The 17,919-nt window shown below is 47.5% G+C and overlaps 1 protein-coding gene across 6 annotated transcripts in view; it reads right to left on the bottom strand.

Moving 5' to 3' along the window:
• LOC144672647 (zinc finger protein 148-like) overlaps window positions 1-17,919 on the bottom strand; it is a 156,876-nt gene that overhangs the window by 67,049 nt on the left and 71,908 nt on the right. For 5 of the 6 annotated variants that reach the window (XM_078534513.1, XM_078534515.1, XM_078534516.1 and 2 more), the window contains one exon: window positions 12,753-12,876. In XM_078534513.1, coding sequence (XP_078390639.1) covers window positions 12,753-12,876 — 124 coding nt within the window. Of the gene's footprint in view, window positions 1-12,752; window positions 13,727-13,852; window positions 14,098-17,919 lie in introns of all 6 variants that reach the window. The other variant, XM_078534518.1, reaches the window with a different exon arrangement.

Genomic DNA, 17,919 nt, shown 5'->3' with positions numbered 1-17,919 from the left:
TGTTAAGACTTCCTTAAAAGTAGATTCCAGCGCTTTTCCAACGACTGATAACAGGCCAGTTCCCTGTTTACTCTCTTCCTTCCTTTCTTGAATTGCTGTATTACACTTGCTAACTTCTAATCCATTGCGACTGTTCTAGAATCTCTATTGCGAAGACAGAAATAAAATATTTGTTCAACTTCTCTGCTATTTCCTCATTCCCCACAATGATTTCTCCTGTCTCTAAGAGACTACCGTCTATTTTAGCTACTCTCCTCCATTTTACATATGTGTAAAAGCTCTTACAATCTGTTTTTATAGTCCTGGTTACTTAGCGCTCTTATTCTGTTTTTTCCCTTTTTAATCAACTTTTTGGTTGCCCTTTGCTGGTTTCTAAAACTTTCTGAAGCCTCAGGTTTACTACTATTCTTGAGATTATAAGCCTCTTCTGTTAATCTAATACTATCCATAACATCCCTAGTAAGCCATGTTTGGATTTTTCTCATTGGCCAGGATTTTACAGCCCCCCACCCCCACCCGCAGATGTGGCGAGCCATTTAAATCTCCATTCAATTCGGTGGTACCATAATATCCCAGCAGGCGGGAGGGGCCGTAAAATCCTGGCCACTGAGTTTTTGTTTTTCAATGTAATGAATTTTTATGAACATTTTGACTTGTTTCTTTAAATGCTTCCCACTACTTATTTACCACCATATCTTTTAGTCTATTTACCCAATCAACCTTAGCCAGCTCCCTCTTGCTTTTTTGAAGTTTAAGATTCTTGTTTGGTACCGGGGTATGTCGCTCTGAAACTTAATATGGAATTCAATATTATGATCTCATTTCCCACAGAGGAGCTTTTCCTTTGAGATTATTAATTAACCCTGTCCCATTATACAATAGTGGATCTAAAATACCTTTGCCCCTAGTTGGTTCCACGTTGTATTGCTCTAGAAAGCTGTCATGTAGAAGCATTCTACTAACTCATCTTCTGAACTACCTTTGTCAATTTGGTTTGCCCAGTCTACGTGATTCCATGGTTACTGCATTGCCTTTATTACAAGCTCCAACTACTTCTTGCTTCATGCTCTGTCCAACGGTATAACAACTAATAGGGAGCCTATAAACCACCCCCACCAGCGTTTTCTGACCGCTTTGCTTCTTAGTCCTCCCCCATACTGATTCTACTTCTTGATCTTCTGAGCCAAGATCCTCTCACTACTGTCCTTAAGTCAGCCTTTACTATCAGGGCTATTCAGTCTCCTTTTCTATTCTCCCTACCTTTTTAAAATGTTAACTACCCTGGAATATTTATTTCCCAACCATGGTCACCTTGCAACAACGTCGCTGTAATGGTGATTATGTCAAACACTTTTATCTTTATTTGTACCACTAGTTCATTTATTTTATAACAAGTGCTTCTTGCATTTAGATAAAGAGACTCTGATTTTTCTACCGCTATTCTTTGTATAGACCTTATTCATTGATGCACTACCATTAAACTCACTGTCCCTTCTTGTCACACTCTACTTGTCCTTACCCAAATACCTACACTGTTCTGTGATCTTGACTTTTCTCTATACATTTCTAAATCTCCCATCACCTGCCTCCTCCCTCCCCTTTTAATTTAAAGCCCTAACCACAGCCCTAATTATACAATTCGCCAGGACACTGATCCCAGCCCAGTTTAAACAGAGCCCATTCCAACAGAACAGCTCCCTCTATTCCCAGTACTGATGCCTGTGCCCCATGAATTAAAACCCCTTCTTCTCACACCACTCTTTGAGCCGCATGTTTAATGATCAAATCTGCTTGAATCATAAGCACGTGGCTCAGGTAACAACCCAGAGATTACCACCTTTGAGGGTCTGCATTTTAATCTGGGCCCCAACTCCCCAAACTCTCTTAGCAGAACATCATTCCTGGTTCTACCTATGCCACCGTTCCTACATGGACCATGACAACTGGATCATCCCAAGTTCGTCTCCAGCTGCGAAGTGACGTCTTTAGCCCTGGCAGCTGGCAGGCAACACAACCTTTGGAGCCCTCAGTTGCGCCTGCAGAGAACAATGGGTGGAATTTTCTGCTCTGGAGACTAAGAGTGGTGGCAGGCGGGAAAGTCGGCGCAGTTCCCGCTAACCGGCGGGGCAGGTTGCCATGCCAGATCATCCACTTTTCACCTCATTACGCATGCATAAACGAGCAGCACGTCGTATCTCGTGGCGGGGCAGGCTGGGATTCATCCTCCCCGCCGTTACCTCATCGGCTCATATTTCCAGGCGCCATATTTAAACAGCACCCGGACACACATTCAATCTCTGCAGTCCAGGACTTGTCGTGGGAAGCACCAGAATGGCCCCCAGAAAAGAAAAGCCATTTGCGCCAACACTCCTCCAGACAGTTGATGAGCAGCAGGAGATTCTTCACCCCCATGATGGGAGTCAGAGGTCCACCAACCTCACCACCCAGGCTTGGGAGGAGGTCACCAGAGCGGTCAGCACCCACGATCCCCAGTAGCGGACCACTATCCAGTGCCAAAAAATATGAATGATCTCATTTGCTCTGCCAGGGTAAGTCAACCTTCTTCTCGCTCTCAACTCTCACTCTCAAGGCCATCAGGCATTCGCAGGGTTAAAGTCAACAGGGATCTCACACACTGCCAGCCCAAGGAATATCATCACTGATTCCCTCTCACATACTTTAACATCTTCATCTCTTGTCACATCCTGCACAAGTCGTGTCTTCAGCCCTTACATAGGTCCACTCAGCACACACAGAAGGCAGGCATGCTAATCATCTGCTTTGGCATCCATCCTGCTCACACTCTGTCCATCTGTGATCGCCCACAACAACAGGGAGAGATCGCAGACAGGACAGAGGATGCTGAAGCTCAGGCCACTCCCCCTTTGAAGAGCAGGCAGCAGAGCTGGCTGGCGACGACTGAGACCGTTCCTGCACCGAAGGCGAGATTGGTGTCTCCCAACACCCAGTGAGGGTCTATCCAGTAGTCTTTGCCCACCCTCCCAGACTCTTAAGTGCTCTTTAATGTAGGTGACTATCCAGCCAATCGCTAATTATCGCTTTCCTCCATTACAGCCACCAACAAGAACAGGAAGAGACACACCACCAGCCAGCCCATCAGATCCGGCCTCCAGACCACCTTGGATGCAGATCCTGAGGACTCACAATGTAGAGCCATCACTGGCGGAGGGTGCAGGTGAATGCAGTGAAGAGACACACACCTCGATGGGACCTAGTTTTAGAGCAGGGGTCGCCATCTGGTGAGCACAGCACAGATTCAGGTCACAGCAGGCGGAAGCAATGACAGCCAAGATCACTGACACTCGGAGGACTGCTGGAGGCCAGGCTCCTGCTGAGTCTAAGTCCAATGACAAGCCTCTGAAATTGGCCCTCAGAGAAATGTAGGAGCTCAGAGCTGTCATGGCCATCAGCAGATTAGAATGGAAGATGGAGGAGTCCATCCACATTCTGTCTGATGTAGTGGCAACATGCCAGCGCATCAAGGTCACCACTGGAAGGGTGGCACCTGCCATTGAGACCTTGGTCCAGCAGTTTGTACCGGATATGCACTTGGACCTGCACACCATCACTATAGCTATGAGTGAAATCCATCAGTGGCTAGGGGAGAGCGGCATGGGGCACCTCGATCTCCCTCCAGGAGCCCCTTCTCCTCAAGGAGTCAGGGAGGGACCCTCGGGCACCCACAGGGAGGAGAGGAACGTCAGCAGGATGCCCTGGGCCAACCCACCCAGGACTCTCCTGGGCTGTCCAGCTGCTCCGAGTCCCCTCCGCCTGCGACCCCAGCAATTCCAGCTGCTCAGGCTGAGGAGGGTGCACTTGCCCCACAGCAGGAGAACCAAAGCAGGCCAGGGCCCTCCGGAGGACGCTCGCCAAGGACACAGCAGTCAGCAGGCTGCCTCCGCCTCTGCTGCGATGTCCGGGATCCACCTAGACGTAGTGCTAGGTTAAGAAACATTGAGAGCACAAATATCAAAGCGCAGCCGAGGTACAGAGAGCATCTAGTTTAGGGGCTTGAGAATGACGTCTCTGCTGTTTGCAAACGACGTTGTGCTTCTTGCCACATCTGACTGTGATCTCTAGCGCACATTCGAACATTTCGCTGCCGAGCGTGATGCAGCTGGGATGCGGATCAGCACCTCCAAATCTGAAGTCATGGCTCTCTCCCGGAAGAGAGTGGGTTGCTCTCTCCAGGTGAGGGGGGGGAACAGCTTCCCTTAGTGGAGTTCAAATATCTCAGGATCTTGTTCGCGAGTGATGGCAGGGGGCAGTGTGAGATTGGCCAGAGGATCAGTATGGTGGCTGCAGCTCTGCGGGCGCTCTATCAGTACGCGACGGTGAAGTGGCAGCTGAGTGTTAGGACGAAGCTCTCGGTTTACCGGTTAATCTACATCCCCATCCTCATCTATGGTCATGGACTGTGGGTAATGACCGAAAGGATAAGGTTGCGGGTACAAGCGGCGGAAATGAAGTTTCTCTGCAGGGTTGCTGGGCATCCTCTCTGGGTCAGGGTGAGGAGTTCGGCAATCCGGGAGAGCCTTGGAGTAGAGCTGCTGCTCCTCCAGATCGAGAGGGGTCAGTTGAGGTGGTTTGGGCATCTGATAAGGATGTCCCCTGGTAGGCTCCTGCTGGAGCTGCACCGGGCACGGCCCATTTGACGGAGACCTCGAGGCCGACCCAGGACACACTGAAGGGATTACATCTCTCGGCCGGCCTGGGAACGCCTGGGGATCCCCCAGGAGCAGCTCTGTGGCTGAGGAAAGGGAAGTCTGGTCGGCCCTGCTCAGCTTACTGCCACCACGGCCCTCACCAGAAGCGGTGTGAAAATGGATGGATGGAATGGATGAGGGCACAGCGGTGGCATGGGCGTTCACTCACTGTATATACTTTGCACATCTATAAATATATTTTGCTTTTCTAAAAGTCTCATCTAGTGAATGACTTTTCTATCTGATGCAAAGCTTCGAGGTCATACAAGTGTAACACATGACCCCCCACTTATCTCCTATCCTGTCCCTCAGGTCTATGGTGTGTCACATGATCTCAGTACAGTGAGTCTCCTTGTTGTCCACAGCAGTGAAATGAGCAAAGCCTGTTGCTATCAACATGGTGGTCGGGCAATGCATATCTTGGACTTGTGTTGGAGGATCATATCATGTAGCCTCATAAGTACAGATTTAGCGGTTTTGCTTATTCTCCTGATGCTGCTGCACTGAAATCTGTTCTATGTGGATCTTATAGGCTTTAATGGCAACCAGCATTGGACTAATTTCAGTGGCTTCCATGTAATGTCTGTCAGGCTTGAGTGTGGGATACATTTCAAGTAACAGTCGAGGACCTTTAGCTGCTCATGGCAGCCTGTAGCGTGACGTCATGATCGAGTGTACAGCTAGACATCGCCTCTACAATAGTTCCCACTCTCCACCTGCATGATGCAGAACTATGGGCCGAGCCAGCGCTTGGTGACTCCTGAAATGTCTGTTAGGTGGCCGCGACTATGCGAGGTTAGAAGTGTGTGCCTAGCCTCATGATGCCAGGCTATTAAATGTGAGGATACTGGTTTACACCTTAAGGTCTAGCTAACGTGGCTTGACAGAATCCCTGTGCTGCTCTCAGAAGGCCAATCAACATGGTTATCTGATCGTGACAGTGCCAATGTCCTAGGCTTCCTCATGTATATCATAATTTGCTAGAATGAAAATGTGGAGGCCGCAAATGGGATCAGAGAGAAGCTCCAGTATATCCGATGTTTGCGCTTTATCAACCAAATTACTAGGTAATGCCTAAATGCTGTGTGGAGATTTACTGGGTCACCTCACACCCAGATGCCAAGGCGATGCTGGATGTGAACTTGGGAAGCTCCAGACAAAGGCTGGGTCATGGCTGCTTGTAAATGATCAGATGATGGTTGACCTGACTCGCAGGCTCGCATCCATGACTGACAGTGACAGATCACAGAGTCCTAAAGAATGATTTTATGCTGGGGACTCAGTATGAGGATAAGGCCAGAACATTATCCTTGCATGAGGGATGGCCTGTGGAGAGATGCCACAGTCCGGATTCAGATCAGTCCTCAGACGGTCACGTAAGAACCAGTGATTGATGACTGTCCTCCTTGAGGCACCTTGCAACACTCCAGGCATACTGCCATGAGTGCACTGAGGTTTGCAGTGCTGCTCCTGCCTCTTGAAGGTTGCCATAGGCACTGAAATGTTGGTGTGATGATTGAAAAGACTGCACCATGTCTAATTGCTTCACAGTGAGCACTGGTGAGGTCCTTATCCCATAACAGAAAAGCCACATGACCCAGAGGCTGCCTAGCCTTCCAAGGATGAGGCCATCGTCATGCAAGATCATGACTACTCATTCTGAGATTGCTATCCTCAGCATCTCAATGAAGAACATCAAAGAAGGCGTTAATGTCGAGCCTGCATGGAGGGCACAGAAGAAAGAGGCTTACATGAGCTAGTCGGCTTCATCGACCTAGAACCCTATGGCTAAAAGGATCCCAGAGGCACGTCTGCAGTGTCTGGCCCATGCTATGGCCTCTTCCTGTGGGGGCGTCAACATCCTTGCCCTCATCAAGGTCATCCATTTCAGCGCCCTTCTCATCAGAGGAGACGTGCAACTCCTCCATCTCTCCATCTGGAAACTCATCCCCCTTTGGAGCACCACGCTATGTAGAGTGCAGCAAGCCATGCTAATGCGGGACACCCTCTGGAGAGTACTGGAGTGCGCCACCAGATTGGTAGACATCTGAAACGCATCTTCAACACACCAATGGTCTGCTCAATCACGGAGTGTGTCGTGGAATGAGCCGCACTGTACCTCTCTGAAGCACTCTGTGGCCGCCAAACGGGCGTCATAGCCATGTCTTTTTGGGTAGCCTATCACCGATGAGCCAACCCTAAATGCACTGAAGGCCCTCGAGGATCTGTGGCACCTGCAAGTGACTCAAGATGTAAGAGTCATGTGAGCTCCCAGGGTACCTCACACAGACCTGTATAATCTGCTTTTGGTGATCACAGATCAGCTGGATGTTGAGAGAACGGAAGCCTTTTCTATTGTTGAATCTTTATGGCTGCTGCTAGTTAGCTCTTAATGCCACAGGCGTGCAGTCAATGGCACCCTACACCTGTGGGAAGCCAGAGATTGCGACAAATCCCACTGCTCTGACAGTCTGGCTGGCTTCATCTAGGGGGAACTGGACATAACCGTGTGCCTTACTGAATAGGGCATTGGTAACCTCTCAGGTGCATTTATGAGCAGAGGAGTGTTTGACATTCTGCAGAGGTCTCCAGTGCAGCCCTGGAGTGAGCCACTCACGAAAATGTTGAGTACGGTGGTCACCGTTAGAGGCACTGGCAATGGATGGCCTTCCAGGCCATGTGGCATCAGACCCTCTCGAAGAATTTGGCAGATATGAGCCATCACATCCCTTGACAAGCGAAGGCGTCTTCAGCACTGTCTCTCGCTCATCTGCAAGTATGAGAGGTGTCTTCGGTAGACCCTGGGTCATGCCAAACACCTCTGTGGAATTGGTATGTCTGCCTCAGCTTCTGGGTCTTCATGGGGCCCCGCTGGTCCATGTTCCTCAGGGCCAGGCTCTTCCCTTTGCGCTGCCTGACGGTGATGGGCCCTTCTTCTCCTCCTCTCTCTGTGGAAAAATTGATCAGAGACAATGATTGAACATAACCCTGCAACAATCATCTTCCATCGCCAAGCTTGGGAGTCATTGCGAAGCCCTTGGGCTTGCCCTCATTCCAGGCATTCCATCCTCAAGCCCTATCTTGCAGCTGTTGCGCAGCCTTAAGGAGCACTGGAAGCTGAGTTCCACCCCCACCTCCCCTCCGCCACCCCAGGCATGACAGCGCTTTCACAAAGGGAGTTAAATCTGGATCAGTGCAGCCAGGCGCGATGAGCCTCAGTCAGGGCACTGTCAGGCTGCCTTCTTCAGAGTAGACTAGAGCCCAGCTTAGCATAATAATGACTGTAATCGTTGAGCCATGTAAAGCCTGAACCTCTCAGCTACATTGTGTAGAGGTCTTTGGAGCTTTTTGTATATGTACTTTAGCTGTGGCCGCTTTACAGTTGGATCCTTCTGACCTTTGTACATTCCTGAGAGGGACAAATGGTCATTCATACCCAATCAACATTTATCTCCAAACCCTAATGGATTCTCGCAACAATGCACACCATGAGTTAAATCGCCCAAATCCTTCAATTGGCATTTGAGTTTTTGTAACATATCTCAGCTGAGCCTTGCTCTCAATGTCCTGAAGCAGAAATTATTAGGGTGCCCCTTCAATTGGTTGAACAAGACCTCAGGCCCCTCCCCTAACGATTCTTTATTTTCCCAAGGTTATTTTCAACTGCGTCATTACACCATCTGTAAATGGCGCTGCTCTGCTTCTATGATGAGACCAGCTTCCAACACCCCATGTCACCATCTAAGTCCCTATAGTCCTGGAAGAGCACCAAGTGCAAGTTTCCCTCCCTCCGATCAGTCCCCTGCCTCCCCCACTCTAATCCTGGAGCTCATCGTTATTCTTGTAGATATCCCTGTCCTCCCCCCTAACCATTTTCTGTGAATGTCGCAATGTCCCATGTTGACCTGACCCCTCCCCATCTTGAGGCCCTAGGCACAGTAATCTTTTGGGCCCCCCCAGGAGACCGAGTGCCCCCCCCCACCCACTTACTTACCAGTTCCCCCTTTACAGGCTACAGGTGCCTCTCCTGACTGTGGCTGTGCCATCTGCTGACCAGTACCAAGCCACCAACCCACAGGACCCAAATGTGTGAGGGACTGACCACGCCCAGCACACCATGCTGTGCACGACTGACACGGCAAGGCAGGCCCTCCCCCCTCCCTGGACTGGGACCAGGACATGAGTGCCAGGCATAGCCTTGTAGATTGGTACACACTGCCCCAGGACTGCCTTTGCTTTCTGGCCCTGATTACATGGTGCACACTACCCCAGGACTGCCTTTGCTTTCTGGCCCTGATTACATGGTGCACACTGCCCCAGGACTGCCTCAGACCTATCCCCTCTCTTCCTTTACACCCCCTCCTCAGTCATGTGTGCCTATCCACCTCTTCCATCCCGGGCTCCAACCCCCACCCGACAAGTCAAGCGTGTACCTTCCAGCCCTTCCCTTGCCGAGTCTCACCTCCACCCCCACCCCAGTCAAGTGTGCACCTTCCAGCCCCTTCCCTTCCCAATGGTCTTGCCTGAGCAGCCTTGGCACGGAGTCGGAGCAGCCGTGAACGTAGTGCAGTGAAAGGTAGATGAACGCTGCGCATACAAAGCTCGAAGTTGCGAGGGAAGTGCCGTTCGCCAGGCACACATCAGTTATATCCAGTCATAATTCACACCAGTCTAATTAGCTGCCAGTGTGGCCATTAGATTTGGAGGGGGGGGGTGTGATCCTGGGAGCTGGGTTTTTAATGAACATTCATGAGAAGCCAGGCACGCAGATGTGGTTCCTGACATGAAAGTCGGGAGCGGAAAATCGCAATCCGTTTTTACGCTGGCGAAAAACTGACTTTTGGCTGCATTCCGAATATTCCAGTCCCACCTGCCGTGATGCTGGGAAAATCCTGCCCAGTATCTATTCCTCTGACTATAGTGTCTCCTATCATTACCATATTACTTCTTATTTCCTTCACTTAACTGGCCTCCTGCATTATGGTGCTATGGCCAGTCTGCTCATCGTTGCTGCTGTCCTTGTTCTCATCCACACATCCCTGTTGGTCAAAGTCTAGGGCCGAGGCTCCTCCATCACTACATTGTGGAGAACCTTTTTTGTTTGACTCATAGTCACACCTTCCTGTCCCTGATCATTGCCCAGGTGTAAAGTTTTACATAACCTTATGGATGTAATTTCCTCCTGGAACAGTGTCCAGCTAACTCCCTCCCTCCCTAAGGCCCTGCAACATCAGTAGCTTGACTCCAGTTCAAAAATTCTGAGCTGAAATCCCTGAAGCTACAGATACTTACTGTAGATAGGGTTGTTGGTATTGCATCCACATGTTTCAGCTACGGCACACCATCTGTCCTGCCATGTCTTTCCAACCTTATTTACTTATTTCATTAGTTAATTTGTTACTCATTTAATAAAGGAAAGTAATAACACGTGACGGTTTCCGAGCTTAAACGCAAAAGAACGCTCACCAGCTACTGCTGGGAAATCAAAAAAAAATGAAAAGCAGCACTTCCTTCCCCCTCCGCAATGAATTCCTACCTGCATCAAATTCCTGACTTTGGCACTCTATTTACCAAGCACTCAGCTCTGCAATAATACTACGTGGCTGACTCTTGATGCCCTCAGGGTAAAGAAGAATGTGCAGTGAATGTGGTGTTGCTCACGCAAACAATAAAAAAAAATCATTAACACCATTTAAATTGGTGTTATAACTATGGTTTGGTGAATATTGTGTGTTATGTTCAATATTTCAGAGAGGAACAAATGAATTAGTGTTTTACAAAACTATAATGACAAAAGGTTTGTGGATGTGACACCCCAAGACGACCATTTTTTATCCTTTGTAACGCTGCTGGCAAGTTTTACTGTTAACTCTTCAGCATAACTAACACCTGTTTTTCCATTTCTGCCCAAGGCTCTATTGGCTTCTATTCTTTTCTTTGTTAATTCACATATACTGATATACTATATTATGTTTGATAGGAATGTAAATGATGTGTTCTTATCTTAGATAGGTCAGTGTTACTGAAAGATTACAACATTTTATGACAAAACTCAAGTTGCTGTATGTGCATCATAATTAAGTGTATGTTGGCCCTTTTTGGTTTACTATCCTGCATATGCCTAGTATTTCCATCCTTTTTTTTCAAAACTAATTGGCACATTTAAAAATCAAGCAGAACACACATCAGTGCAAGGAAGTAGTTGCAGGTTACTTCACTTCTACGAAGTGTTCAGGTTGGTGCGAAGTTACTGAAAAGAAACAAAGGCCCAAAGTGAATCCAACTTACAGTCAAACCTTGTTACAACAGAACCAGCGTACAAACCACTTGGTACACTGAACTTTGCCTGTTCACAACTGCATTTAGTTTGGGGCTTACTTTTGACAGGTTGCAGGTGAGAAAAACATTTAGCTCCAATTTATTATATACTGCTTGGGTGCATAGCAAGGAATGAATCTGATGCCAGAAGGTTGAAGGCATGAAATCATGTGATGGCAAAAGCTGTTGCTGAAAACCATACACTCTAAGCTTGAAGCAAGAGGCAGGTTACACAATGCATCACTGTGTTCAGCATTAGGCCTTTTGAAGTCACACATGAATATCACTCAAAAGAACTTACTGATTCAGAGTTTTGTTGAAAAAGTAGGAACCGTTCCACCCATGGATCAAAGAAACAGAAATGGGAAGAGGCCATTCAGCCCTTTGTGCCTGATCAATCGGCGACTTCACTGTTTAATGCATCACTGAGCCAAGCAGAGCTGCCAAGTCCCAGGTTCAAATCCTCTTGTCTGTGCTAAGTTAGCTGATCTTAGCTGGGGTGAGTGTAGGAGCTGTAGCATTCCTGAGTTCGGGATGGGGGAGGGAAGAGCGGAACTGCCAGGGTTCCCTCTCCTGATCACAGCCCATAACACATACTGAAAAGTGCAGGCTTCAAATGAGGGCAACATCAGGCTCAGCTGTGATATCCCCACCTCCCCCCACAAGCTCCCCCCTCCCCCCCGCCCCCGGAAACAAACAGTCCACTGACACAGACTGTCTACACTTACACCAGAGGACTGAAGGGCGGCTGACATCTGCGGAACCGAACTTCCAACAAGAGGCAGCATGTTCAGAAGAGGGGAGAAAAAAAAGGCATTGTCATCTGTTTATTTTCTGTTTTTGAAAATGCATTTGAAATTTGAATTTAGAACAGCTACACCTACAAATCAGAGCGTAAAAGCCAATGTACTGGTTACAGCAGTGTAAAGGTCACAAACAATTTTAATGCTAGCTGGCTATATATATCCATCACACCTGTGTATAGGTGAGAGCCCAGGCCAAAGAAACCTGTATCGAGGCACGACTTAAGCAAGGAGATTTGATATGTAGCCACTTGCAAAAATTTCAGTTCAAATATGTCATAATAGTTATGACACTGGAGAATACTCACTGGCACTTTCTAAAGAATGCAATAAAAAAGCTCCATTGATGGTTCAGCTGGTAAGGACACCATGTAGATTTGGTTCCCAGTCTGTATTTTGTTAGCTGATCTCAGCTAGGGTAGCAGTTGGAGCACTACGACTCCTTCCAGTGTCCCTGGGTAAAAGAATCATTAGCCAGGTTTCCTGATTCCAATCACAACCAAAGGACCCCTGCTGGAAAGTGTGTATGCCTTGATGTCCAGTAAAAACCACATCGGGGTCTGCCATGCTAAAATAATCCGGTGATATTCACTGGTTCACACAAGAAGGATGGCTACTTGGATGAGGTACCTGTGGAACTACAACCCAAGTGACTTTATTGGGAGGAAGAGAGCAGAAAATGGGGGAGAGAATTTAAACATGTGCTCATTTCATGATCAAAAGAAAAACATTTTATGACTCTTCAAATCTTAAAGAAAAAGAGCTCTTATTAAATAGGATAAGGGCCTGATAGTCTTCTGGCATCTGTAACAAGAGTTTGGCTGCAGTGGTATTTTCTTCTGAAAGTGTACACATTCTTTATCTTACTATGAGCTCTGTACACACCATGGTCCTTGCGTTCTACCTGTGTGGATGAGGATGTGCCTCTGCAGGTGGTAGTTAGTCCGGAAGGCTGCGCTGCATTGCTCGCAGACGTGAGTCTTGGGAGATTTAACCAGGAAGGACCCATCTTCACCGACTACCAGAATCTGAAAGGCAGAATATTCACACACAATGCTCGATGTGCTTACTGCCAAGACACTGGACAAGCCCTCAGAAATCCTTGCTAGGAAAGACACAAAATGGAGGCACATGACCACTGGTACAGCATACATATTCTGATACGCACAGGCTATGGTACTTCCATCAAAAAAAGAGTTGCAGAACATACTGAGAATGGACAAACTTTCATTGACTAAAGTACACATTTCAGGGCAAATGGCAGAATTAATAATCCATAATGTTACAACTAGCTATTCAGATATATATTTTTCTCCAACTTTTTAACCCTTTTTACATCTTCTTCCCCTCAATGCCCCATTCTGGAGCTGTCCATGATTTTCTGATCAAAATGTGGACAAGAACAAGTTCTCAGATTGCTGCTTTTACTGCTGTTGATGCAACACTCAGGAGCACAGGCTGATATTCTCTTTGGTCTTTATCTCCATGTGGCACCGAGCATTTTGTCAGTCTGTCCTATATGCTACAGGCTGTGGACAATGGAGGAAACAGAGCTCACCCAGCTAGTGTATCAGGAGCAGGAGGGCTACAGAATCAGGCTGAGGAACAGGTCACTGCTAACTAAGAAAATAACTAATTTACGCCAAACTAGAGGCAAAAAGCAAATCAGAGTGAGGAGGTGAAGCACTCAGTATGACAACAAGGTTTAGAAAAACCTCCAGCTAATTCAGTGGCCCAAAAATAATGACTTGAACATGTGCCTTTTTTCCAATCAACATTTAGATCAGGGGCATGAAATAGAATCAGAAACTGCACTTCATCAAGTAATTTGATGTAAAAACAGAAAATGCTGGAAATGATCAGCAGGTCTGGCAGCATCTGTGGAGAGAGAAACAAAGTTAATGGTTTGGGTCAATAAACTTTCATCAGAACTTGGAAAAGCTAGAACTGTAATAGGTTTTGAGCAAGTTGTGACAGGCCCCAGAAGAAAAAGAGAAAACTTACCTTCCAAGGTGGAGATCGGGCTTTGGAGGCTGAGTGCTACAGTTCCCAGCAGTCTCTGCGCATGCCCCAGCTCTGAAAGGGCCGCACACGCGCAGTTCGTTCTTTCTTCCGATCTTCGGGGTTCTGCGCATGCGCTGGCCGGAGAATGGCCATTACATGCGCAGTTGGTGCATTTTCTCAGTTATAGGCCGGTAAACGGCAGATTGTTTCTTTTGTTCCTTGAGCTGGAAACTGTTCCTGCGCATCTGCGCGGAGGGGAAAACAAGGCAGAAAGTGAAACAGCGGGAAAAGAGGGTCAGGTGACTTAGAAGATAACACCATTCAGAAAAAAAGCGTCAGAAGAAGTTGGACGCAGGAGAGGGACCAGGAACAGGTCCCAAAACAAAATTGTCCCAAACCAGGGAGCAGGACAGAAAGAGGTGCTAGGAAGACCGTCAAGTTAAGGGACAAGGACAGGGATCTGAAACAGGTCCTCTTAAGTGAAGAGTGAGGAGAAGAGGAAAAAGCTCCGAATTAAAGAAACAGAGCTGTGGGGGGCAGACTTAGAATGAGGTGGGCTTGTGAGAAGCCAGACAACCCGAGGAGACAGCCGAAGGTCGGTGACTCCTAACTACGGGCCTTTGGAGCAGTGGAGTTCTGCTTGGCACAGCCGAATATCTGAGTGTGTGTCTGGGAGCTGGATCCTTGTTGGAGATGTCCAAATGAAAGCGCTGTTTGGGAGAGAATTCCAAAGCAAGTTCTTCGAACATGGAGATTGGAATCCTTTGTGAGAGAGACAGCATTTCAGTGAGACTGGTTGGCTCACGGTATGACGCGAGTTGGGGGAGGGAAGGTGGTTGATGAGAAATCCATAAATATTTAGTTTTGGAGTGTGGTGTTTCTAACCGCAGTTTGCCTGTTATTTTACATGGACTGTATACTCACTGTGAGCATTAGAATATAAGATAGATTTTGTAACTTGTGTTATCTTTACGAATTTGTATATATATGTATGTATAATTTGTATATACTGGGGTGGAGGAGTAGGGTGCTATAGTTCATCTTGTTTAATAAATGTTTTATTCTATTTTTTAAAGTTCATCAGCAGATTCTTGTGACTCTGTTCAGTAGCCACCCTCCACATTTCTAAACAAAAAATAAATGTTAGGATTGATCAAACCAGGTTCCACCCTGGGATCTGACTTATTCAGTAGTAATGTCAGCTGGGATCACTGGGGTGGGGTAGAGTGGAGTGGGGTGGGTGGTGAGATGGAAAGAAGAGCAAAAGGGAAGGTCGGTGGTAGGATGGAGGACAGGAGAGATTAAATGACAACTGGATTGGCGGTGCAAAGCCAAGGGGAGTGGTAATGGGACAAGTAAAGAAACAAAAGATATGTCTGGAGGAGGTGCGAATGGCATAATCATAAACAGCTACCGTCTGAAAGCAAAACAAGAGAAAAACAAGAGTAAAACCAAAACCTGCAAAGAGAAAGGAAACGGAATGAGGGCAGAGGTTACCATCTGAAGTTGTTGAACTCAATGCTGAGTCCAGAAGGCTGCAAAGTGTCTAATTGGAAGATGAGGTGCAGTGCTTCAGGCTTCACTGGAACACTGCAGCAGGCCGAGGACAAGAGGTCAGAATGGGAACAAGGTGGAAAATGAAAATGACAGGCCACTGGAAGCTCAGGGCCACACTTGCAAACTGAAAAGATACCTCAAAGTCGTCGCCCTGCTTTTCATCTCCGCAGTGCTGTGCAGAGTGCATTATGAGCAGTGAATATAGAATACTAAATGGAAAGAAGTACAGGTAAATCACTGTTTCACCTGGAAGGAGTGTTTGGGGCCTTGGATAGTGAGATGGGAGTAGGGAGGAGGTAAAGGGCAAGTGTTGCATCTCCTGCATTTGCATGGAAAGGTGCCATGGGAAGCACAGGGGATGTTGGAGATAATTGAGGAGTGAACCAGGGTGTCGTGGAGGGAGTAGTCCTTTTGGAATGCTGACAGGGGAGGAGAGGGGGAGATATGTTTGGTGGCAGAATCATACTGGAGGTGCCGGAAATGACGGAGGACGATCCGTTGAATACGGAGCCTGGTGAAGTGAAAGGTGGGGAAAAGGGGAGCCTTTCATGGTTCTGGGAGGGAGGGGGAAGGGGTGAGAGCAGAAGGGCGTGAAACGAGAAGGATACAGTCAAGGGCCCCTATGGGGGGAAAATCCTCAGTTGATGAAAAGGAAAGACATATCCGAAGCACTGGTATGGAAGGTTGTTCATCAGAACAGATGTGACAGAAACAGAGAAACTGGAAGAATGGAATCGAGTTGTTACAGGAAGCAGGGTGTGAGTAAGTGTAGTCAAGGTGGCTATGGGAATCAGGGGGTCTATAGTGAATATTCATTAATTGTCCCCATTTTTGGGGAAAGGCTGGGAAGTTGAGGAAGGGAAGGGAAGAATCAGAAATGGACCATCTAAAGGTGAGAGAAGGGTGGAAATTGGAAGAAAAGTTGATGAAATTTTCCAGTTCAGGTCAAGAACAGGAAACAGCTCCGATACAGTCATCAATATTAAAAAAGGTGAGGGAGGGGGCCCGAGGAGGACTGAACAAGAAATGTTCCACATATCCCACAAAAAGGCAGGCTTAGCTAGTACCCATGCGGGTACCCAGAGCAACACCTTTTATTTGGAGGAAGTGAGTGGGGTTCAAGGAGAAATTGTTCAATGAGAGAAGTTCAGTCAGGCGGAAGAGGGTGGGGACAGGTTGAGCCTCTGTTCAAGGAAGAAAACCGTCCTGGTGGGGAATGGAGGCATAGGGAGATTGGAAATCCATGGTTAGGCCCAGGAAACTGGAAACAAAGTGATGGAGGGCATCAGAAGAGTCACGGATGTAGATGGCAACTTGTTGTGGTTCACTCCCACAGTACAGAATTTCAACTGACCCAACCATTCTCATTTCAGTCCCATGTACAGAATTCCATTAGACAAAGCCATTCATTCCCACTATACAAAATTCCAGTGAACCAACTACTTCTCATTAACTTTCAATATATAAAACCAACAATCATCTCATACTGACTCCCACCATCAAGAATTCGAAAAGACCAAACTGGTCTCCCATTCACTCAACATTTATACGGTGCCTTTAACAAGCAAACTGCCTACAAATGTTTCACAAATATATGCAAAAAGCTACAGATGCTGAGCCGAGCAAGAGGGGTGTGGAGACGAGACTAAGGCTTTGTTTGAAAGGGTGAGTTTCAATAAGTTTTTTTTTAAATGGAAGGCACAGAGGGAGATAGGCAGAAGGGTTTAAGTTACAGACAGGAGTGGAGGATGTAGAGCCAGAGGACAGAGGCTTGCTGAAGAGGAATGAAACCTACTGAAAGGCTGCAAAGCTCAGAAGGAGCATCACGAGGAAGAGGTTTCATTACAAGGGCAGGGATTTGAAAGTAGATACATGGGAGGCCAGCAGGGTTAGCAACTTAGGTTGCAGGTATGGCTGGAGCTCAATATCTTTCAGGCAGTCCCTTGGGGTCGAGGATGATTTGCTTCCACCCTGGTTCGATGAGTTCTGAGGTGGTTGATAAATCCAATGTGTGATCTGCAGACTCCATCACATTTGGGGCAGGTGGTGCTTGGAGGATGGGGTAGATGAGTTGACGGGAGGTTTGTGTGCTCCCTCTGACACCTCGACTTCACCACTGCACATTCTGGATGAAGTCTCACAACGTCTTCAGTGCCTTCCTGAACAAACCTTCTCCATTTTGGTCGGTCACAAGACAGGGACCCCCATGGGTCAGTGGGGACATTTGACCTCTTCAGAGATGCTTTAAGGACATCCCAAAAGTGATTCCATTGTCCTCCTGGGAGTCTCCTGCTGCGGCCAAGTTCCGGATAAAGCAGTTGCTTCGGGAGTCAGAAGTAAATACTGTGTAAATTAATAACGTGATATCGTCTGGGTTCTTAGTTAAAGACTGACCCTTGAACAAAGCTGAAACAAAGAACAAAGAACAAAGAAAAGTACAGCACAGGAACAGGCTCTTTGGCCCTCCAAGCCTGCGCCGATCATATTGCCCATCAACTAAAACATTTTGC

The sequence above is a fragment of the Cetorhinus maximus genome, chromosome X, assembly GCF_964194155.1.
Source record: "Cetorhinus maximus chromosome X, sCetMax3.hap1.1, whole genome shotgun sequence".
In the NCBI taxonomy this organism is placed as follows: Eukaryota; Metazoa; Chordata; class Chondrichthyes; order Lamniformes; family Cetorhinidae; genus Cetorhinus; species Cetorhinus maximus.
This window is presented reverse-complemented; position numbering and strand designations above follow the sequence as displayed.